The 23096-nt window shown below is 44.6% G+C and overlaps 1 protein-coding gene across 8 annotated transcripts in view; it reads right to left on the reverse strand.

Annotated features, from left to right (window-relative positions):
* Positions 1-6648: 6648 nt before the first annotated feature.
* EPB41L3 (erythrocyte membrane protein band 4.1 like 3) overlaps positions 6649-23096 on the reverse strand; it is a 143691-nt gene continuing 127243 nt past the window's right edge. For 2 of the 8 annotated variants that reach the window (XM_058677163.1, XM_058677162.1), the window contains exons 13-21: positions 22747-22800; positions 19661-19852; positions 12693-12815; positions 11513-11884; positions 10814-10945; positions 9846-9944; positions 8982-9062; positions 8606-8721; positions 6649-7215 (exon numbers count right to left, since the gene is read on the reverse strand). In XM_058677163.1, coding sequence (XP_058533146.1) covers positions 8611-8721; positions 8982-9062; positions 9846-9944; positions 10814-10945; positions 11513-11884; positions 12693-12815; positions 19661-19852; positions 22747-22800 — 1164 coding nt within the window. In that variant the 3' untranslated portion in view covers positions 6649-7215; positions 8606-8610. Of the gene's footprint in view, positions 7216-8605; positions 8722-8981; positions 9063-9845; positions 9945-10813; positions 10946-11512; positions 11885-12692; positions 12816-13347; positions 14086-15126; positions 15226-15596; positions 15672-19660; positions 19853-20307; positions 20374-22746; positions 22801-23096 lie in introns of all 8 variants that reach the window. The other 6 variants (XM_058677166.1, XM_058677165.1, XM_058677159.1 and 3 more) reach the window with 5 other exon arrangements.

The following is a 23096-nucleotide window of genomic DNA, read 5'->3' on the forward strand; positions in this document are numbered from 1 at the left end:
TAAAAAGAGAAAAATCTTCCATCTGATGGTTCACTCCACAAATGGTCACAATGGCTGGAGCTGAGCCAATCCTAAGCCAGGAGCTTCTTCCAGGTCTCCCATGTGGGTGCAGGGTCCCAGGCTTTGGGCCATCCTCGACTGCTTTCCCAGGCCACAAGCAGGGAGCTGGATGGGAAGCGGGGCTGCCAGGACATGAACCAGCGCCCACATCAAGGTGAGAATTTAGCCACCAGGCTACCGCACTGGCCCTCAATCATTTCTTAACTGATGCACTCCTTGAATATTGTGCCAAATGAATTCCCCTAAATTTCTTCATTTTACATATCATTGAACCAGAAAGTTACCAGGTCATAGTAACATTCATGCTGTCAATGGAACTTCTTTCATAGTCCAGGGTTCTTTAAGCAACCAATACTTCCTCTCATCAAAGAAAAAGATACCAAAATAAACACCTTTCAAGTGATGGTGTCCATTGCATACAGGGATTAAAGAATGGGTGCTGATGGGTATGCTCCCTGAAAGGCTGCCCTGGGCACTGGGCGCACTCCTCGAATGCCTGCTCTCGGGACCTCAAACATGCCTTAGTTACAGGCTTCTCCTTCCCTGTTGAGAAGTAACCAGCATCTTAACTTCAGTGTCGAGCACGTCTTTGCTTTTAATTCTAGTTTTACCACCTACTAACCTTTCTGTAAATAATTATCCTGGGGCAGCTGACACAGGCCTAGCAGCATAGGAAAGGGTGCTAATTAGCACCACCTGGGAACCACACCTTCAGAGTAGGGACATCTTAAGGAATTACAGTAATGATGATTGAATTCTCTGGAATGCCATTCATTTGGATGATGTGGCATCTCACTTTTTAAAAATCTTTTTATTTTTTCCTAATTCTTTCATTTCATACCCTAGTTTCTAGGAGATTCCCTCAAATTCCCAAGCATTCTACTCAATTCTTTGTTTCTACTACTCTGTCTCAACCTTTAAAATTTCTTTTTGCTCTCTCAATGTCCCCTCATAGGCATGTGGTACAGTTTCTGAGGCTGTTACTGAGAAATGTTGCTTCATTCAACACCCACATTGCATAGGCTGCTCCTCCCTTGGTTGTGTATAGCAGATAATTCTTTCAGAGGTGTTCTGACTATGAGCAGGAAATTAAGGAACTGTTTGGAAGAGCATGCATGTAGCACAATAGTTAGGACGCTGCTTGGGACCCCACCACTGCACACTGGGGTGTGTGGGCTCCAGTCCCGCCTCTGCTGCCAATCCCACTGAGAGGCGGATGCTCGTGACCCAGGTCCTAAGGTGTCTGCAGCGCCAGGGCACACTTGATGAAGTCCCCACCTTTTGGATTTTGCTCAGCCCACCCCTGCATATTGTGGACACTTGACGAGTTGAACCAGAAGATGGGGGATGTCTGTCTCTCTCTCTGCCTTTTACATAAATGAAAGATAAAAATAAAAGCTTAACAAAAATGTGATTGGAAACACTGAGAATTTAGTGGGGCTGCTCAACCTGAACTTAATGGAAGGAACTTAGGGAACATTCTTTATTGGGAAACCGAATGTAATTATTATTGTAACAAAAAGTTTGTCATTGTAATGACCTTCGGGTATACCCTTCAGTGGTGTTAAGTACATTCAATGTAATGTAACAACTGCTATGAACTATTTCCAAACCTTTGTCGTCCACTCAAGTTGAGAATCCGCAACCATGGAGCAATGCCCTTCCCTTCCCTCCTGCCTCAGCCTTTTCCTGTTACCACTCTACTTCCTGTCTCTAGGAATGCAAATGCTCTAGGCACCTAAAGGCAGGTAAAGATAGAATATTTGTCCTGTTGTGTCTGACTTAAGTTTTCAAGAGTCATTCATGCTATAGTACATTGAAAACTTTATTCATCTTGGAGGCTGAATAATATTTGATTGGACACCACAGTGTACTTACCTGCCAATGAGACTTGGGAAGCTTCCACCTTTCGGCTGCTATGAACTGTTGTGCTGATGCAAATGCAAAGCTGGCTTTGCAGAATGTCATAAGAAACAGAGTTGTAGGACTGGTGTGGAAGCAGTGGAGTGCTCTGTTCCCTGCAGCACTGACACCCAAAACGGCACCACTTGGAGTCATGCCTGCTCCACTTTCGGTCTAGCTTTCTGGTAATGGGAAAGCAGTGGAAGACTGCCCAAGTGCCTGGCCCCCTGCCACCCATGTGGCAGAACCAGACAGAGTTTCAGGCTCCTGGCTTGGCCTGGTCCAGCTCTGGCCACTGCAGCCATTGCGGAGTGAAGTAGCAGATGTAAGATCTTTATTCTCTCTCTCTGTCTCTGTAATTCTGGCTTTCAAATCGTGGGGAAAAAAAGAAAGTTGGGCTATATCATGTACGTAGTTTCAACTCAGCTTTGGGAGTTTAGAATTAAACTTTAGGGAATGAGGAGTACTCATCGAGGACTTTTTGGGTATGTTGACAGTGTTTTTAAAATTAAGCTAGACCCATGAAGGACTAAGGGGGTGGTGCTCATGGTGAATGACCTGAACACGAAGATCAGGTGTTCAGGTCAGTAGTCCAGATGAGTCACAAAGAGGCCTTAACTCTACATGAAGGTCAGAAATGAAAGGTCTTTCACAGTGTGAAGGAAATAATGGAGTTTAAAATAGCGCCAAGGTTTTAAGACTGAACTACTCTCACCTCCATATTGCTCTGGGATCGAAGCGCTGATGCACAAGATGTTAAAACGTGGTTGAGTTCCACATCTGTAAACTCTGCAGTGAGTTTGCGGTTGCTAGTTGCCTGGCAAATGAAACTTTTAAGAATAGTTTCAAAGGCACATGAGCTATCAAGCATAATGATAACCAGAGTTAAACCTGAAATCAAACTCAACTGACTTCAGCAGGGGGAAAGAAATGTCCCCTCCAAAAGAGGACCCCAAACCCCTTATTCCTTCTAATGTCATCTCTTTGGGAAATATCCATTGCTTGTAGAAAAGATACCTTGCACAGAATGCAGGACTATGATAACAACCAATGAAAGATCTGAAATAGGCTCTCTCCATCGGGATCCACCCACCTTTCCCCACTCACTGGGCTCCAGGGAAAACAGGTAACAATACTGCACCATGCCCAAGAAACCTTTCACTATGTTCATTCATGTGTGCAAACAGGGAGTCTATATGCCAGACATTGTGCTTGGTCAGCCAACAGACTCACAGCATCTGAAGAGATTCCTTAAAAAAAATGGACAGAGGGGCACGGTGTGGTAGCCTAGTAGCTGAAGTCCTTGCCTTGCACATGCTAGGATCCCATATGGACACTGGTTTGTGTCCTGGTGGCCTCACTTCCCATCCAGCCCCCTGCTTGTGGCCTGGGAAAGCAGTCGAGGATGGCCCAAAGCCTGGGACCCTGCACCCACATGGGAGACCTGGAAGAAGCTCCTGGCTTCAGATAGACTTAATTCTGGCTGTTGTGCCACTTGGGGAATGAACAGGTAGATGGAAGATCTTTCTCTCTGTCTCTCCTCCTCTCTGTAAATCCAACTCTCTAATAAAAATAAATCAACCTTAAAAACTGGACAGAAGTAAATACGACAGTCAGGACATATTCTATTAGATTTGTGAGAATATAGTATGAAAACGTGCCAGTAAAGTCAGGAAAAGACTATTTAAAGTTGAATTGAAAGCAAAATTGGGGGCTAAGTGAAACAGGGCTGGTTCACCTGCACACGGCTGCAACTGGGAGGGGGTGTCACAGGGGCCAGTCCAAGCCTTCAGGTGAATGTGAGCAATTGAGGCCTCCACAGGAAAAGCAGCGCAGAGCTCTGAACTCATTTCTGAGTGCAGGAGTGACAGGTTCAGAGTGGTGTTTCTCAAAAGATTACAAATCACCATGTATGGGACTGGGGTTGACATGGGGTGGCAATGTGGAAACCCTAATTGTCAGGCATCATGGTTAGACTTAAGGAACTGTGACTACTGATTTGAGGAAATGATGGGTGAGGGAGAGAGTGGTGAGAAGTCCTTCCACATTTCTGTCTTAACAAGATGAATAGAACATTTGCACAAGTAAGTTATTTTTATGCATCATATGACTCTTGGATTCAGTTATCCAATTTGACCTCTTGTTCTCCATGAGTTATCTTTATTGTCCCTGTGACTAGAGGAGCACAAAACACAGCTGGAAAAGGTTCTTAGGCTGGCCACAGTGGTGTGATGGCTGTCCCAGCCACCTCTGGTGCACAGCACCTGCACGGGAGTGGGCATGGGCAATAACGAGCACATTCGCGGGACAGCGTGCACTCCTTCTGCCACCCACCCTCAGAATGAAGCAGCTCTAGCAACTGTCAAAATAAAAATGTCATCTCTCAGAACACAATTTTGCACGCAACAATGGCCTGCCAGAAAAAAAAGTCTTAAAAAGAAAAGCCCAGATAAATCCAATTTCATTTCACAAATCAACATTGATGAAAACCCAAAGTCACCTCTGTGACATCCCGAGGCAGGCATTTCCTAGACTGATACATTTGAGGTAGTAAGAAAAAAAAAAAGGCTTGAACTGGAAGGTGTGCATAATATAGAACACATTCTTATTTAAGTTCTCCAGTCCTGCTGATTTTTGAAAAATAGCTAGGGATGAGGCAGATTTACCTACTAGAAGAGCCAGTGTGCTGGAAAGATGGTAATATGATGATGTGGGTTGCACTAAGTGCCAGACATTGGGCTGAGCATTCCTATAAGGTGCACAATATTGCTCATCACTCAGGATGTAGCAGCCCTCACGTTGGGACGGAGTGCAGACCGTAAGGGCATGAGACATTTCTCTGGGAAAGAGAACTGGTATGAAATTCCCCAGGGCTGGTGCGGCCTCCCGTCTGTTCTCATAGCAGTGGCTGTGTTAGCAACTTTACAGCTCTGCCCTTACACTCCACACTAAGCAAGGAAGGAGGACATGCCTCCCCATGAGCTGAGCCCTCGCTCCTAGGCTGAACTCCCTTCAAGCTCCACTGGATGGAGAGTAGGGAGCACTGGCCCCTGGAGGAAGGCGGTTCACTGAGTCCAGAGACACTGCGAGTGCTGGGCTTGGTGACATCAGAACCACTGCCTGTACAGACTGCAGGGCATCTACAGGGCCCACAATAGCGTGCACTGAGGTTTGCAATTTGCTTTTCTGCTGATTGCAGGGAAGGTTTGTTTTTTCTTAGAAATACTGGCTATCCAGCCTGTCTTTGCTATGAGGCCAATAGCTACCTGAAGCAGAATTCTTCAGTTTCTGAAAGTGTGGTATCTGGGGCCACTCTCACACCATCAGTAGTTACAGCTACATAAAACGCAGGCTGAGCTGAGAGTCTGTGTAAGTCAGTTTCATACAGCAGAGAAACCTAGCATGAGAATGACTGCATTAAGAATTTAGATAGTAACTGTCTAGCTCTTAAATGTAAATGTTAAGACTTTCATCTAATACACTTAAAGCCACTGTTTATTGAGAGCAGGGGAGGGAAAGAGATGCATGCACTTTTTGGTCTGGTTCACTCCTCAAGTGTCCACAATGGTCGAGGCTGAAGCTGGGAGGAAGGAAATCGATCCAGGCCTCGTACATGTAGCCCAGATCCAAACAACTGAGCCATTTCACGGCTCCCTCCAGCGTCTGAGTTGTCAGGCATTAACTCAGGCACTCTAGTCCATCCGAAATTTCAATTTGCTGATGCTGTGGGCAAGAGCCATGTCTTGTGTCTAACTGGTAGAAATGTCCCAGGCGATGGATGAGCTGCAGGACACGGCCTCTGGTTGTGTCAGCTGTGGAGCTGCTGGAGCCGAGCGAGGCATCTCCTTGGCAGATATAAAAGCTCTCAGTGGCACACAGCCTCTTCTCAAATGAAAACTTGGAAAGTGATTCTCTGATGTGTTTTTTAAAAGTTTTCTTAGGCAAACAAAAATTTTTATAGGTATACTTTGTTCCTAGGTTCAATCCCTGTACAACATATGGTTTGCTCTTGTTTAGAAATTTTCCAAGGATAAGATATCCCTCTTAGGCCGAAGAATTGGTTCTTTGAAGTCATGCACTTGTGCTTTTGGACTGACACAAACAATACTGAAATCATTATACACCAAATACAAGAGATTTCAATGCATTTATCGCTTTTATTTCTCTATGCAGAAACTTACATTCACCATGGGCTGTGATGAGGCTGACAGTGTGATGTGGAATATATCTTTCTGAAGGCTATTTATAACTAAACACTAAATAGTCTTAATTACAGTGGAAATTCTGTACAGTTTAAGGCTTGGCTCTGAACTAGATTGTAAATATGGACCGGATTTGGAAATAAAAGACTTTTCTTTTTCACATAAAAGAAGAAAAATTAATTTAAAAATAGAAAGAAAAAGGAAATGAAGAAAAAACAAAGCAACAGAAACCCACATTTTCATGGAGTGAAATTTCACCATAATGCAAACTAACAAAAATACAGGTTTTTTTTCCCCTCCCCCGAAGTGATGACAATTTACGTATTCAGGACTTGTTAGGCAACTCTGAAAAGCTTTCCAGGTTGAACAGATCAGAGTGTAAGACAAAGAAGAAACCACATTAATATGCTAAAATCATTACTACCTTATGACGAATTAAATTAGATCCACAAAGCAAGAGTAAAAGCATTAAATATTTCCAGAGGATCAGAGAGTCATTACTGATTATGGGTGAGAAGAATAAAACCAGAGGAAACAGGACAAGATTCAAGTTGTTTACTGAATAAATTCTGTTCTTGGCACATCTAATCTGGGGTAAATCAGACACACCGGACCTAGACAGAAATCTTCACGCATCTGTAAACAACAGCTTTGTCACCTAAGAAACTGTAATTTTGTGGAGACTTGAATAATCATAAACTATGAAAGGCATGGATCATTTATGTGTTACATGAGATCACGGATTATATTTGTGGGTTATGAACGTGCAGGTATAGCAGAAAACTGAGACGTTGTGTGAAAATTAAAAATGGTGCTCTTTTGCAATTTTATCGTTGCTTCATGCAATATCAGTTTAGTGACGCTGATTCAGATTGCTTTATTATGGGAAGATCTCTCTGCCAGTCTTTGTTAACGGTCAAGGTCAGTTCTTCTGGATTGACATTTTCCACGGACAGAGGCGAGTCAGTTGGGTTAGAAGAGGCAACTCCACAGATGCTCTGGTTTTCCTAACAGTTTGTGTGACTGGATTCACGTGCAAGCTAAGTTATTCCTGCAGAAAAGACATGGGATCAGCCACTCACCTTAAAACATTTGAGGGTGTTTCTTGATCAAGGTCACAAAAAGAAGAGGATAAAACACTCTTGTTTAAAGACATCTTAGCATTCCAACATTATTCCAAGTCTGAGGATGATAATGTCTTCTCTCCATTAATGACATAACTTGTGTGCGTAAAGCCCACTGAGGGAAAAATCTTTTTGGCTTCCTACCTCCCCAAATTTATCAGGGTACTTCAAAAAGGTTTTGGGAAAATGAAATTATAGATAAGTTATTTTAGTACTTTAAAAAAAACCCATGCATAAAAGGGGTCTTATGGAAAATGTATATCATGAAAAAAATTTATGCATGGAGTTTTTTGCACCAAATAAACCTATCTTTTAATTACATTTCTATGATCTTTTGGAAGTCCCCTCCTATCGCTTCTCGGCCTTTTGGCTAAGATCAAGTGTGGAAGTCCCCTCCTACTGTTGTTCCGAATACACTGAGTGAGCTTGAAATTTCTTTTTTCTCTTAAGAGATGCTATTCATTCATCTCTGTTTGTTAAACACTTAGGTTTTGAAGTCTCTTTAACACTTTATCACATGGCCAAGTGCAAAGAGGTCACCTTTTGCATTCAGCATTTGAAGCCTTTTAAGGGATGCTCATGGCTCCGCAAGCTCTTGCCCAGCAGGTCAGGACACAAGCCAAGCCTGTGGGCACACACAGAGGATATGGGCTGCTCATGCTACGGGCCAATCAGCAACGGAGAGGCATGCACGTGGTGGAGGGAAGCAGCATGACCGATGGAACCGCTGCCTCCTCTGCCCGAGACGCGAAGCTACAACGGGGAGGGAGAGCATCCCAACGAACCCAAAGAATCCCCAAAAGGTTCAAACTCAAAAGAAATAACCTCCTTCCCAACAAGGCATAAACAGGCTACGTCCCCCAATATGGTTAGAGTAAAAGCTTCCAACGGGACTACAGTGGTCAACAGGAAAAAGGATGCATTTTATGTTCTTGGGGGTTGGAACACACAAGTTGCACCTTTCAGAACAAAATGGCTTTAGCTCTGATCAGGTGGCACAGCCAGTGAAATCCAATTTGATATTTCAAATGTGGATACTGCCAAGAATGTAAAGACCTCATGAACAGCGAACAGTAGCAGAGTCAAGCCAAGCCTGCGCTGTTCCCTTCTCCTCCAACTGGCAGCACAGGCAAGACACCCGCAAGGACAGGCCTTCCCAGACACGGGACAAGTCAACATCTGCACACTGGCTCTCCAGTGTCTGGTCACCAGCGCTCAGCATGCCAGTGAGAGCAAAGGAGAGGAGGCAGCAGGGAAGGACGAGAGGGGGGTGCCCCATGCCGCATGCCAGCCTGGAGAGCGGGTGCCAGCTCTTACCTGGGTCAATCCTCTCCATCTTCAGGTGTGATCTCTGTCTCTTTATGAACCACTACTTTGGTCACTGACATGTCAGGGTGCTGCTCTTTGGCCTCTTTAATTGCCTGAGCCAGCGCCTATCCCCAGGAAATCACAGAAGGGCAAAAACAAAAAGGAGGTGGGACATGCATGATCAGTAGCAAGGTGGAGACTTACGCGCTAAATCTAATCCACAATTTACAAATGAGATACAACGATTACAGAAGGAATTGTAAATCATACGGGGGAAAGTTAAGTCAGGAATTTGTTTAGAATATGGGCTGGACCAGAAGACCGTAGTAGGGCAACGAGCTTCCCTGTCTCTCGGCCAGGGGCTATTTACCATCTCACACACTACCTGGTCATGGTCAATGTCCGCGTCCCCTGTGATGACTATTCGCTTCTCAATCCTCGTCTCTGAGATGCCTCCTTTCACAGTCTGAAACAAAGAGGAAAGTTAGATGTGTCTGCTTGCAGAGAGGAGCAGTCTTCATCGAACCCGGGGACAAGGGTAGACCAGGTGCCGTTTATTCGTTCTTCAGGAATTTAAACAGAACTCTGTGGCATTTCTTGAATATTCCAATTTCTGAAGTGGAGACAGCATGCAGTGCTTGGGTTCAGGCCTAGGATACCAGAGCATACCCCAGGGTCCTCACTATCCCCGGGGATTGGTACCAGGACTTCTGGGGATGACAAATCTGAGGATGTTCATCAAGTTGCTTAAATGCAATGGCACAGTATTCACGTTTGACCTATGCATTTTCCCCTGTGTACTTACTGCCCTGAACTAAAGCACTAAAGTACTGAGAACCACACACATAGCTACTGCACTGTTTTATAATACTAATAAGGAGATGGTCTGTACATGCATAGGACAGATGCAACTTTTTTTTTCTCCTGAATTGTTTTTTCCCCAAGGATGCGGCACTAGTGTTCCTTCTAAGGGGCTGACTTGCATATTGTCAAACAGAAACCAGCACTGGGGCTGGGGGGGGGAGTGGTGGTGGAGGGAACAGGTGCCTCATAGCTGCGGAAGCAGCGGAAGCTCCTCCTGCAGCCTGATGGGCAGCCATGTGCTTCTGCAGCCCAGCCTGTCCGAGGTTGTCAGGGAGCCCCCTGCAGCCATGCCTCCCACCTTTTCCTGCTGTTTGTACTTTGGTGGTGGTTGGTGCTGGTGGGAGCCCCCTGCAGCCATGCCCCCGCCCCTTCCTGCTGTTCGTACTTTGGTGATGTGCGTGGTGGTGGTGGTGCTGGTGGTCTCAGATGTGATCGTCTGTGCGCTCATCAGCACGCCTGGCTCCAGGTCAGCGCCAGGGTCGACCTACACAGCACAGGGGCAGACATAACACAGGCAGGTGACTGCAGTCCTTCTTCTGAGGTTTGATTTGTAACTTAGAACATTAGGGATGCATCATTGGAGGCTATGAAAGTTTGGGAGAACGGGAGTAGGGAAAGAGGTTGGCTAAGTCACCAAAACACAGTTTGGGTAGCACGAGTCAGTTATACTAACCCATGACATATAGCTCCCAGTAACTTGTCACGCATTTTTTAAACAAATATAAGTTCAGTGCTCCCAGAAATGAAAACATTAATTTACTCTAATTTGATTAGTGTACATCATCTACATTTAGTGAACTATACCCAAGAAATATGTATAATCATTAAGTGCATATCAAAATTTTTTCTAAAAATATTTGTCACCATCTTATCATTATACACGCATGAAACAGTCATACTGTACTCTGAATATATATGTCTAATTAAAATGATAATAGAATTAGCTAAATATGTAACTCCCCATTACCCCCCCCCCCACAAATAAAACCCTACAAATGATGCAATTATCTCCCACAGTAATTGCACTGATGCTCCAAAGAATAACCACTTAGCGTGGTCAGAGGGAACTGTCACTGAAAGCCAGGGCTTGAGCAGCAGTAAAGTCAATATTCTTTCCTATCCATGACTACAGAAAGCGGTTTCTGAGCCTTTTTGCTACATTCTGAGATCTAAGAATACCTTGAAGTCACCTGCTGCTCTAGCATCGTGAGATTTTAATCGCTGCATTGCTCTGGATAGAGACGGACTGGCTCCCGGGTCCGTGAAGCCCCATGCAGTCACAGGCACAGATCTCTAAGTCAAACGCCCTAAGCCACTACAGGGAGAAGGGCCGGGCTCGCGACGCTGTCTTACCTGTGAGGACTCATACGTGATGGTTTTTGTTTCTGTGTGAACTACTGGTACCTCTTTAGCAGAGAATTCCAGCTTCACTCCCCCTGAGGAAACACTGTCAAAGCTGATGGTCTCCGTCTTCACAGTGGACGACTGTGCAAATGGCAAGTGGGTAGGGCGACTGTTAGCATTCACACACACCTCTGGGCCCCCCTGTCTCCTCTGGTCCTTTATGACAGCACAGGGCGATAGCCAATAGCCTGTACACACTGCTATTATACCCCGGGCAGAGGGTAGGGAAATGCCCACACCCATGTGGTTCAGTAAGTTTCTAGATTTCATAGTGGTTCTTTAAAAAATCTAAAATGAGTCAAACATAATATTTTAAAGGAAAGTCTTTAATATTATCCCTCCTCTATCTCATAAATTAAACAGAGTCAGATCAAGAAATAGGCCTTTAATTTAGTAACTTCTTATAAAGACCAAGTTTCAAGACATTCGGGAGCTTAGTAAGAGAACAGAAATGAAAGTTCTGGTGTTTGGTTTTCCATAATTTTGGATCAAAGTAAACTGACAGGAAATGACTGGTCAGATTTTCTCGTCTCTTGGCCAACCATGTGTCTGCCAGGTTTCCTGGTAGTAAAAATATTCCACGTTGATAGATGAACCCTGCAACCACCATGGAGACCCTTTACCACCATGCAATTAACTGCTAGCTACCTCAAAGTGAGGTTTCTGTTCCAAAGTTTCCGAGACGTGGATAGCCGCACTCTGCTCCTCCTCTCGCTCTTGGGACCTGGCACCTGCCTCTTCCCGCTCTGTTTTCTCCGCCTCCTCCCCTCTTTCCTCCTTGGCCTGCTGGGACACAGCCAAGCCCTCCTTGGCCTTCCCGCTGGGCGTGTCTGGGGGGCAGGGCTGGGTGGCGGCCTCGGCTTCCTCGCCGGCTGCAGAGGAGGCATCCCCGCTGGCATGCACGTTCATCACCCGCCTCTCCTCCACCAGCACCGTCTCCTGCACCACCTTCTCTGTGCCCAGCAGCTGCTGCTGTGTGGTGCTCTCCGCCTCGCTGCTCTCTGGCTTGGTGTCGGTTTTCTGCACGGGGAAAGACATTGGTGTCAATGCGACTCTCCCAAACAGCACAGCACAGCTGCCACTCACTAGGGATGCATACAGCCAATAGCAAGTGCTTATAACCAGAAATAGATCGAAAATGTAAATTAACTTCCATTCCTCCCATCAGAATCTCTGACACCTGCTCCCGCCCCCAAACCATGCGCTCCAACCCAACCCGTGAACTTAACAACCTCTGCTCTGCAGAGACAATGCAATACAAAAACAAATGAAAACAACAAAACAAAAGGAAACCCCCAGAAACACATAACAAAAACTATCGGGCACATTTCACACTAGTATTGGCTGCTTTCTCAGACCCAACAGATGACATACAATGCTTATAAAAATGAAATGTTATTAGAATTTCTCAGCATGGCTGAGAAACACACCATTGGCTGGTTTACTCCCCAAATTCCCACAATGCCCGGGGCAGAGGCAGGGCTAGTGCTAAGGGTGGAAGCTCAGAACAGAATCAGGTCTCTCATGTAAACAGCAGGAACTTGATGTGAGTTGCTGACTGCTGCCTCCCAAGGCCCGTGTGGGCAGGCAGCTGGAGTCAGGAGTCAAATGCAGGGACTCAAAGGGGAGCTGGCGTCTTAACCACTAGACTTTATGCTTGCTCCCCAAGTATGTTTTTGAAATGATAACACAAGCAGCCACAAAGGACCGTAACTGAAGACACCTCTGAGGTCTTGAAGGCAAAGCCACTGGAAAGTAAGACACGTGCACCCACCCGCTCCATATCAAAGCAAGGCCAGAGACACCCAGGATGGAAAGCAAGGGGCACCTGAACCCAGCTCTGAGCAGTGGAAGTAACCCCTCCTATGAACTCTGTTGGCTTTCGCGCAGACTCTAACAAACTGAGGATCTCAGAACCATCCATGAGCTTCTCACTGGAGGACTGCTTAGTCTGAGTGGACAGAGAAAGGCAGAGTCAAGCACAGGGGGGACACGTCGTGGGCACAGACACATTCACAGCTTGTCAGACACAACTGGAGGCGGAGGACAAGGGGAGGAGGGGTGAAGGAATCCAAGAGGCGGAGTTTGGAAAGGAAAAGGATGGGGAATAAAATAGCCATTTGGGATGACCAAGAGCTCTTGTTTGGTAAAGCGGAGAGAGAGAGAGTAGTTAGGAGGAGGGTGGCGCCGACTAAAGCAGATCGGGTGTTTCCTTCATTGCCAGCCACAGCAGCACGATCAGGTCTTGGGAACGGGTAGCTGGAAATAAAACGGAAAGTGTCTTAAGGCTCTCTTGGGATTGAGGTACTGATTGAACCATGAAAAAAAAAACCAAACAAACAAACTTAAAAAGCTGGGTTGGCTGCTCTCAACATAAAGCCAAGCAGCAAGAGAAACGGGAAGGTTTGGGGTGGAAGGGATGCTGCCTCGAAATGGATCATGCTGGAATCTCAAGCTGCGGCTGAATGAGAGCCACTGGTTACCGCCACGCGGGACGTGGACGACTCGGTTAGGTAGTGAGCAGTAGCCACGGTCAAGGTCGGCTCCTGGGAGTATCTCCACTCGGACAGGCTCTTCCTTCGGGGACCAAAGAGGCCCACCTTTAAGACCTCACTGTCTTGCACCTGCTCCATTTTGCCAAACTGCAGGCTCTCAGGGCCAGTGCGGCTCGCGGGTTCCCTTCCCGGCTCCGGAGCCTTCTTGGCGTCCTCATCTTCAGGGCTCTGCCGACGAGACTCGGCTTCCTTGATGGGTGCCAGGGACTCGGACAGCTTGCGTTTTGTCACCTGGACCTCAGGTCCTCGTTTTGGCTTCTCCTCGGCAAGGGCTTCCAGGACCTCGTATTCCGCCAAGCCGGAGGACAGCATCTTCCCCGTCTCTGACGAGCCCCTCTCCATCTTCTGAAGCGCCTCCAGCATGGAGGGCTGCACTGCCGCTTCTCCCTCCTCAGTTTTCCCAGTCATAGTCACAACTCTTCCGGACACAGTGTCGTAGGACTTGCCCAGCGTGTATATCTTCTGCTTGCCCTCTTCCTTCAGGTGCATTTCTCGGGCCAAATCATCGAAGCCATGCATTTCTAGAGTGCTAGATTTTAACATGTCGGCTGGGATGTCACCGGTTCTACTGCTCACGGTCACCACCTTGTAAGTCACAATCTTTTTCAAATCACCATCAACTACCTCAGTGGGTATTTTGTCTACAATAACCCAATCCTCTGTGCCCTATATTTGAAATATAAAAGCTAAATTAGAAATGTTGATGGTTATCTCATTTCTAAAATAAGAACCTTCTAAGAAAATCAGGACAAGAGCTATAGGCAGGTCTGAGAGGGGGTTGCACAGTGCCAGTGGTGTAGTAATTAACACCTGCAATTTACTAACTAGAACCTCCAACCAGAATACGTGAAGTAGGTGCAACTATCATGTCGCATTTCTTTACATGAACATACTTTGGTGGTAAGCATTGTAAGAAATAAATTTAATCTTGTACATTACTGTGGTCGTTTTATATTTCAGGATTAAACAACACTATGGGAATAATTACTCCAAATCATTTTATATGTGTGACCACCCCGGAACAGTTTTCCATGTTAAATAGACTATATACTTCAAGTGCAGGGGGTTACTTCAAAAAGTTTTCAGGAAAATGAAATTAAAGAAAAAATTCATTTCGGTGCAAAAAAAGCTTTGAAATCCGTGTATTTTTTTTGCACTGCTCTCATTTTCCAGGAACTTTCTAAAAAGCCCCATTGTCATAAGAACTTGTCAGCATCACATTACTTTTCTAGGTGCGTGAGCTATACCTCCTCTGACAGGGAACCGACTTCTCTACAGTCATTATGCAACAGACAGTGTGTGTGCCTGGGGTCTAGGCTCTGTAATGGGCTACTTCCCATGGATGGGAAGCTGCCGGAGACTTGCATAGTCAGATCACTGTCAGTGCGAGTGTTCCAACTTAATCTGCAGCTCACTGTCTCAGGAGTTTCTCCTCCATGTTCCTTAGTGCCAATCCTGTGAAAGCAGGAGAAACCAAAGTTTCTGTTCGGATGTCTCTGGAGGGCTGACCCGCCCGACGGGTCACAGAGGGACGTGGACAGGCAGGTATTTTGGATGACATTTTATACTAATGTGTTTTCTACCTTCATGTGTGGTGTGGCCTGAGAACTTGATTCTAAAAATAATGTGTGCCTTAAGACAAACGACCACAGATTCACCTACATGCTGGTGCTGCTGGGATTAAATGGATTGAAAAAAAAAAATAACCTCTAGGGTCGCTGGGAGAGTTTTCTGGAAAGTTACTTGACGAGAGGTAACCACAGAGTGAGCAGAGGCGCCTTCCTGCGTTTCCTTTATCATACTTGGCTAGGGAAAAACCAATAACAGTTCAGAGCTTTTAAAACCAACCAAGGTCATCTAAAGTACATTGAAAAAAAAAATCTATGGAAAAAAAAAGGCAGCAAAAGGTATCAATAAGAGAACAGCACAGTCACAACGTTTCAATGACAACACGTAATCACGTAGCAGCAGAGGGCATAAAGAAATGAACCATTCTACACAACGAAAACAAGAGGAAATTCCTTTATCCCTTCCCCAGAATGGAAGCAAAACTTCAATACCCACCTCAGATTTAAATGAGAAAAATTCACAAAGCAAAATAAAACCAAAGACATTTTAATGATACTGAAGTCTGAATAGCAATTCCTTCTGGGAAGTCCTTCATGTTTATTTTTTACCTGAGACTCAAAGAATGGAGAGCTTCCTTGTTGCAAAAATATAACTTTTTCAGAAACCTCTCTTTCTTCTTTGGTCTGTTTGAATAAAGGGGGTTGGGTTGGAGAGGAGGAGGCAGACAGTTTCCGAAACGATAAGTTAGGAAGTGAGTTTTTTTAATCATATAAAATCCACACTCATGATATTCATTCAAACTGCTAAGTAAATTATGATTTGCTAATCTGAACAATGGACCAAAACCGTCTCAAGGAATTATTTCCGTAGGTAACATTGCTTCCTGACACTTGGATGTTTATAACTTAAATATATCTCATTCCTACAAAATATGCATGAGTGATTAAAAAAAAAACTTGGCATTTGTACCGTGTTTTTATGTCAGCTATCTGTAAGAGTGTAAAAATGAGTATATAAAAGAAAATGTTAAATTTAAAATGTTTAATAATAAATTCCTACTCGTATTTTAAATGAACAATTGGATGTGTTCCCCATTTGTAAGCATCTGTTGAAGGGAAGGCCACTCAGGGTCATTGGATAATAACTAGTTGGAATAAACCAAGCTCTACTTTCTTTATTTCTTTGTAGTCCCACAAAGAAATAAAGAATATTCAAGATTATAGCTTAATTTGAGCATGTATAACCTGGTGAATGATTTTCAAATGTCAAGTTCAGGACTTCTTGGTGAGCAACTGCATCAAATCATACTTTTCATTTAATGTGCAGAGTTTAAAAACATTAAACATCTTGTGCTAGGCATTAGTGTTTTACTTTCTAAGAGATTTATCAGTTTGAGAAGCTGAGTGCCAGAGACAGATGGAGAGACAGAGATCTTGCATCTTCTGACTTACATCCCAATTGCCTGTAACATCCAAAGTTGAACCCGGTAATACTCAATAGCTCCATATGGGTCACCCGTGTGGGGAGCAGAAACCCAAATACTTGGGCTATCATCTGCTGCTTCCCAAGGCACATCAGCAAGGAGCTGGACTAGACACACAGGCAGGACCGGATCCCCAGCAGCAGCTTAACTCACCAGGCCACCGCATTCATCCCTGACTTTGACTTCAAAGCTACATCTCATTGCTTTCTTTAGTATTAAGTAGGCACCCTCCAGATGGTCACCAAGCAGCTACCAATTCTACCTTTGTACAGCATGTAATTTCAAGAGAGTAGGTACAGAAAGTTTTGTTTGGAAGACTGATCAACAAAACAATCATGGCATTCTCTTAAAAATTTTCTTGTTGTATACAAAATAGTATTATACCAATGATTTAAAGTTCTTGATTGTCTACCAATCTACCACCTTTACATTTAATTACCTGCCTGCCAGAGGTTGTAATGGAACATCTGGGCTATTGTCCTGCAGGGCCTATGGACAGTGTTCGTTGGTACCAATCTCATGTGATCCTTTCTAACGTGACAAGCCCTTTGCAGAAGGGGAAACAAACTGCATTTTGAAGGGGAGTATTGGGAAAGATAAAATGTACCATGTGAAACCATTCAAGGTAGATTCTTTTATTTTTTAAAACTTTTAATCATAGTCTCTTTTTCAAATGGAAATGAGAAACAGGAAGGAAAGGTCAAACTCATAGGCATTTTATAGACTAATTCGACTAGATCTGTAATTACAATCCCCAAGATAAAGATTATTCTTCAGATTAAAAAAAAAAAAAAAAAAAGCTTAAGAAAACCCAGCAGCGGAACAGTGGTTTTCCAGCATATCCTGATGTCTGAAATCAAATAACTGTAAAGATGTCTATGTCTTAAAATTGGAAGTGCCAATACTGACTATAGTCAGAACTGTGTGTGTCTAATAACAGGCAATCTAGGGGAGAGATGTGTACAAGTGATGGTATCCCAGATACGGTCGATCTCCCAACAGAGAAGTGCAGAGCTGAAAGCATCTAAAAATGTACCTTACTGGAGCTTAGAATATAGTTGGAAGTATATCCCAGCTGCTTCCTTTAGTCCTTGCTATAGTTTGGGTCTGGTCCCTTATATGTTCATGTGCTAGAACCAGGGATCCCAATGTGGTAATATCAAAAAGCAGTGGAACCTCAAAGAAGTAGGCTGCAGTGGACGGCGATCAGGTGGATCACTGGCATTAATGCCAGTTTCTGGAAATGAGTGCGTTTTTTTTTCCCAAGAGTGTTTGTTACACAAAAAGAGGCAGCCTGCCTCCAGACCTGCCAACTGATGGCTCCTGATCATCAGCTCCCCTGCTAGGCTGCCACCCACCATGATGTGACAGAGCCCAGGCTGCCCTCACCAGCGTCCAAAGAGATGAGGATGCCTCAGTTTGGACGTTCAGCTGCATGAACTAGAAGCTAGATAGAGCTCCTTTATTTGCAAAGTACAGAGCTTCTGGGATCTTGTTACAGAATAGAAAAAGAGCACTACTACGACAACGGCTTAAACATTCACCCTATATCATGTTGGGGAAACATGTCTTATTCCAATACACAAAATTCACCTAGGAGTCATTTACTCAAGAGAGATGAAGGGTTTCTATAAACACAAATGGCAACTTACTTTTCAGGGAATCCATGGATAATGAACATTAACTGTGGTAAGCCCCTTGCTCATGGCGTTACTGTCTAGTAATAACTCCACTATTCAGCTGAAAAGGACAAGGCTGCCTCACAGGTGCTAATGGGTGTTGGGTTTGGATTGTGATTTAGAACCTTTCAGTGTTCAAGGACTCACTAAAGAACACACTGCTAGCTCGGCTCCCTCCCCTCGGTGGATGAGTGAGAGCACTCACCTGGAACCTCGCACACACCATGCACCAACCCTTCCCGGTCCTGCTGGGTCCTGCTTTACGTGTCTTCCCCTGACTGCATGATGATTTCATAGTGTCTGTTGCTTTGAGACATCCTTGTTATTTGCTGCTATTAAATGTTGGAAACTTGCAACCACTGGCAATCAGATTGGTAGAGGGATACCTTGATAAGGGCTCATTCCACTTATTCTGATTAGAAAAGAGCCCTTTTCAAAGTCATTCCACTAGATACATTACTATCCCCTCCTCAGCTGGGGAACTGTCACGAACATACAAACACAAGACAGCTTGGTCACTTTTGATGAACAAGTTTCAAAGGAGGCTTACAAAATGCTCAATAATGTGTGTGATTCGATTCTCGTTTCCTCAGTAAGGACTTGGGCATTATGTGCAGACTATAACTTCAAGGATTTTTCTCACTTAAAGGTCTGAGATTTGGTTTGTTATTCAGCTTTCGCTTCCTCAACAAATGGCTCATAACATAGGGGGTGTTTGATGAGGAGATTAATCAATACCATTCTAGTAGAAAGCTGTTTCAAAGAGAAAGAAAGCCAGATGATACCTCTCAGGAGACAGCTTAGCACTGGTTATTTGTTGGGGGGCAGGGTAGATAGTGGGTGCTTTTAAGTCATTCCTGCAGGGTTCTCACCTTCTCCAGCTGTGCATTTAAGAAGTTTTCCTAGATGTAAGAGTATTACTTTAAACTCTGTCCCCTGCTTCCCCCCTTCAGAAAACCAAATACAACTCAATGTAAATCTATTCACACTGCCAGTAACATAAAAATCAAACAAAACTTTCATCACACCCATCGAGGCCTGCTGTAGCAGCTCAGTCAGTGCATCCCAAAGGCCTGTGAAATGACAGATCACCATTCAAACAGCAGACAGTTTCAACAGGCCTCATTTTGCAACTGACAAAAACAAACAAACATACACGCAGGACCTGTTTCTAAAGCAGCAGCGGGAGTGTATTCCGAACAAGGGTTAACTTGATAATAAGGTGGTAGCCCAGTTTCTCCCACTGCCTGATGTGTGGGACTCCCTGGGGTCCCCATGGCTCCCAGGTCACTGCAAGCACTGTCACTTGCCACTGCTTGCTCCTCAGTCACCTGCTCATTTTACCGGGCAGCTTTCTTGGGGAGCAGCGAGCACCCCAGTGCAGGCTGGACACACAGAAGTGGTGAGATTGACTCCTTCGCTCGCCAGCTCCCATCCCCTGCCCCAGACCCGGCAGAGCAGCGACTCCAGGGAACGGAAGATGATTTCCACCCCAAGCCTGGACACTGACCTCTTCGGGCACAAGTGGCTCAATCATGGGCGCGTCCTCTTGCCTGGCGGCCAGTCGCACGGGGGAGGTAGAAAGTCTCTTTTCCCACTCATTGGTTACGGCAGTGTCTGTCGAGGTTTCTAGGAAGGTTCTCTTCAGCTCACTGATGTTCGTTTGATGTTTCATCAGTTCATCTTGAGTTTTATCTAACTCCTATGTTTAGGATATAAAGAATTCAAAAGTCAGTGCTTCACAGTTGCTTTCAACTCTTTTTTTATGATCTTTTCAATCTCATTAGTAGTCAAAATAAAACAGAATTTGGATCAGGGCTCATGACAGCACCACAAACACTCTGGTGAAAATGTGATATTTCCACAGAAGGGAGCAAGAGAAAAAAAAATTTAGTTCATACAAGCATAACAATCAAAAATATTTTAAAAGGTAAACTGTTAAGAATACAATTCACATATAGCCAGAGAGAATGAAAATAAAAACACACGCAGGAGAAGGGATCTATATCTAGGAGAAAATAAGAAATCAGAAAGCTTACAAGTCATCCCCATACGAACAGGTGAGCACACAATTCATGCATCATGGTACAAGCCCACAGGTATGCCACTAAAAAGAAACCACCACACAGACATGCACTGGTATATACCAATACCAACCTCTAACATAAGATTACTATGTTTGACATACACATTTTCACCCTTTATTCGCTTAATCAGACTATTCTGAAAAAAGTGGAGAAGAAAGGGAAAGGTAAGGGACTCAGTAGTCCAGGGAGCAAATGCCATCCTATGCACCGACAGCATGGTAACAGCGACGGGGCATGCTGCGAGATCTGAACACTGGGCACAAACAACGGCTCTTACACACTGTGGTTTGCTTTTGTGTTTAGTTTTCTACCTGTGCCTTGAGCTCGGCATCTTCCTCCTGGTCCGACTGCCAGCATCAAGAAAGAGTGGGAAATAAAAGTCTTACCATGCGATTTACTCCAAGACGGAAGACCTATGGCCTACAGAAACTTGCTGAATGTGGGCAAAGCAATGACATCCCTAGCCAGGATTCAATATGCAAATTCTTACACACAAAGCACGCATTCTCACACACAAATAAGGAAGCTGTGGAGGACACAGGCAAAACACTCCTTGTTCTGGGGTCTTTGCCATTGTGAGGGGACAGATTCATGAAGGACCACACGGTAAGGGGAGCTCGTCCGTGGAAGCAGCAAGCCTCCAGGATCCTGCAAGATCCACTCTGAGGATCCTGTTTGCCGACCAGAGAACTGAGGCTCAACGGATGTAAATATAGAGGCTTCTTTATTTTAAAATCTCCTGGAATGTGGATTTTTCTTGAATCTAGACCCTTAAAAATATATTTGGGACAGGAAAAGACTATTATAGGACATGTAAGGTAGCTTAAAAAAAAACACATCAATCATGCCATCATGTTTCTTAAAATAACAGAATAATTTTTAGAATTTTTGAAAAATAACTATTGATCCCAAAGTCATTTCATTACCCTTTTCTAATCTCAAGGAGCTCTCTAATGATTGGACTGCTTTTCTTAGTGTGGGTAACCAGGTAAGTAGGGCAAGCCACATGTGCACGTTCTGCACTTTCTCACCATAGTTGAGCTTTGTAGTTCCGTGTGCCAATAGCAGGCCCTGAGTGAAGTACAGGTGGATGCCTGGCACCGCACACACTCCGTCTGGGTGCATTTTCTTAACTGTCAGTGGGACTGTGACTGCCTGTGCTGCATACCGCAAGGTGCGCCACTCACAGGCTGGCTGCCTCAGAGGAAGGCAAAATGTTTCAACACTTCAGAGCACACAGGAAGCTTAGGCATGGTGTGGCAGGCTCAGTCCAAAGGGAGTCTAAAGGCTCACAGGTCCTCTTGCTTCACAAACTCCTGATGTTGCACGCTGCTGCATGCATGCTTTCAATGTTCATAGCAAATTGTAAGCATTACTAAAATACTTTGAATTTATAACACATATTAAGGATTCCGATGATACTGACTGAATGTATTAACTTGTACTTACTATAAATCTATTTGTAGTTTCTGTTCTATTTGGTATAGAACAAATTTATACGTGGCACATTTATATATTGTTTAAAACAAGCTGGGTATCAGTGTGACAACTTGGATAACTTCACACAGCTATGATTTAGAAGCTTTGAGTGTGGAGCACAGGCATTTCTGTAGGGAGAAACTGAGTCAGGTGCTGTTCTGAAGGTGCGAAGTTACAGTTAGTGATGCACCAACACCACTTAACAACACTGTTAGTCCTCCTCCAATGCCAAAGCAGAAGATATGGTTGTGACTGGATGATATGAAAAATAACACAGAACCAAAAATGAATAATATCACAAAGGAAAAACTAAATTCTGCTAACACTTTGAGAAATAAACATCTTGACTTTCATCTCTATGGATAAATACCATTTTTACAGAAATTTTAATTAGCTGCTTATAGGAAAGCTGTACTACACAGCCTGAGTGCTACACACACACACACACACACACACATACACACTCACTTCACATACCGTAAAGGAGAATGATATGATAATGTTTCTCTTCAATGAAGTGCTAATTATAATTTGCTCATTTTCACTTCCTTAGAGAATTCATTTCTTATTAGTGGTCTTGCCTACAGCCAAAGGCTACCAAAAATGAGTTAAGAGAAGCAGTCTTTTAACCAGTATTAACTGATCACTCAGGGCTTTAAAATATTTGTATATCTGTACCCAGTCAATAAGCTAATTAAATTCGCGTGATCTTTCTTCCCACTCATCAGAACTATCAAACGAAGTAGCCTCACATTTGAGTAATACTGTTTTGTAAAAATTATTATCAGTTTAAGAAAGTGGTTCTCAATCTGTGCTTCCAATCTGTGTGCTCGGAAATGTAGCAGAAACGTGGACCCCAGAGCCCTTCAGCCTCAGAAGCCTGACCCTGCGAGTAAGTTTGAAGGGAGTCTTGGCTTGGAACCCCTGGCCTGGCACAGAAAGGCACACTGAACCCCATGTTCTGGTTAGGGTGCATCTCCCCACCCCAAGCAGCACCACCCCGCCAGCCACCCTCACTCGGGATACCAACCTCAGTGGCCGTGGTCTCTCCGTCAGCGGCCGTGTCCGTCCGCTCACTGTCCGTCTGGTGAGCACAGGAGTGATCAGATTCCGGGAAGAAGGCAGGGATAGAAAATAAACCAATCTGGTCACACAGGGTAGGGTGCAAATGACAGTGTTCACGTTCCTTCTCGGGGACCTGCCAGCACGCTACCTTCCCACAGGAATGCAGGGGCAAGCCAAAGCGAAAGAAGAGCAGAGTGTCCCTGACGGAGCCCACTCCGAGGAAGACCCGAGGCACACGCCACCTGCAGGACTGCAGGGACCACAGGGACCACAGGGGCCACACGGACGGCCTGCTCCTAGGTCTCAGCAAAACCA

Source organism: Ochotona princeps, chromosome 18 (assembly GCF_030435755.1).
Source record: "Ochotona princeps isolate mOchPri1 chromosome 18, mOchPri1.hap1, whole genome shotgun sequence".
In the NCBI taxonomy this organism is placed as follows: domain Eukaryota; kingdom Metazoa; phylum Chordata; class Mammalia; order Lagomorpha; family Ochotonidae; genus Ochotona; species Ochotona princeps.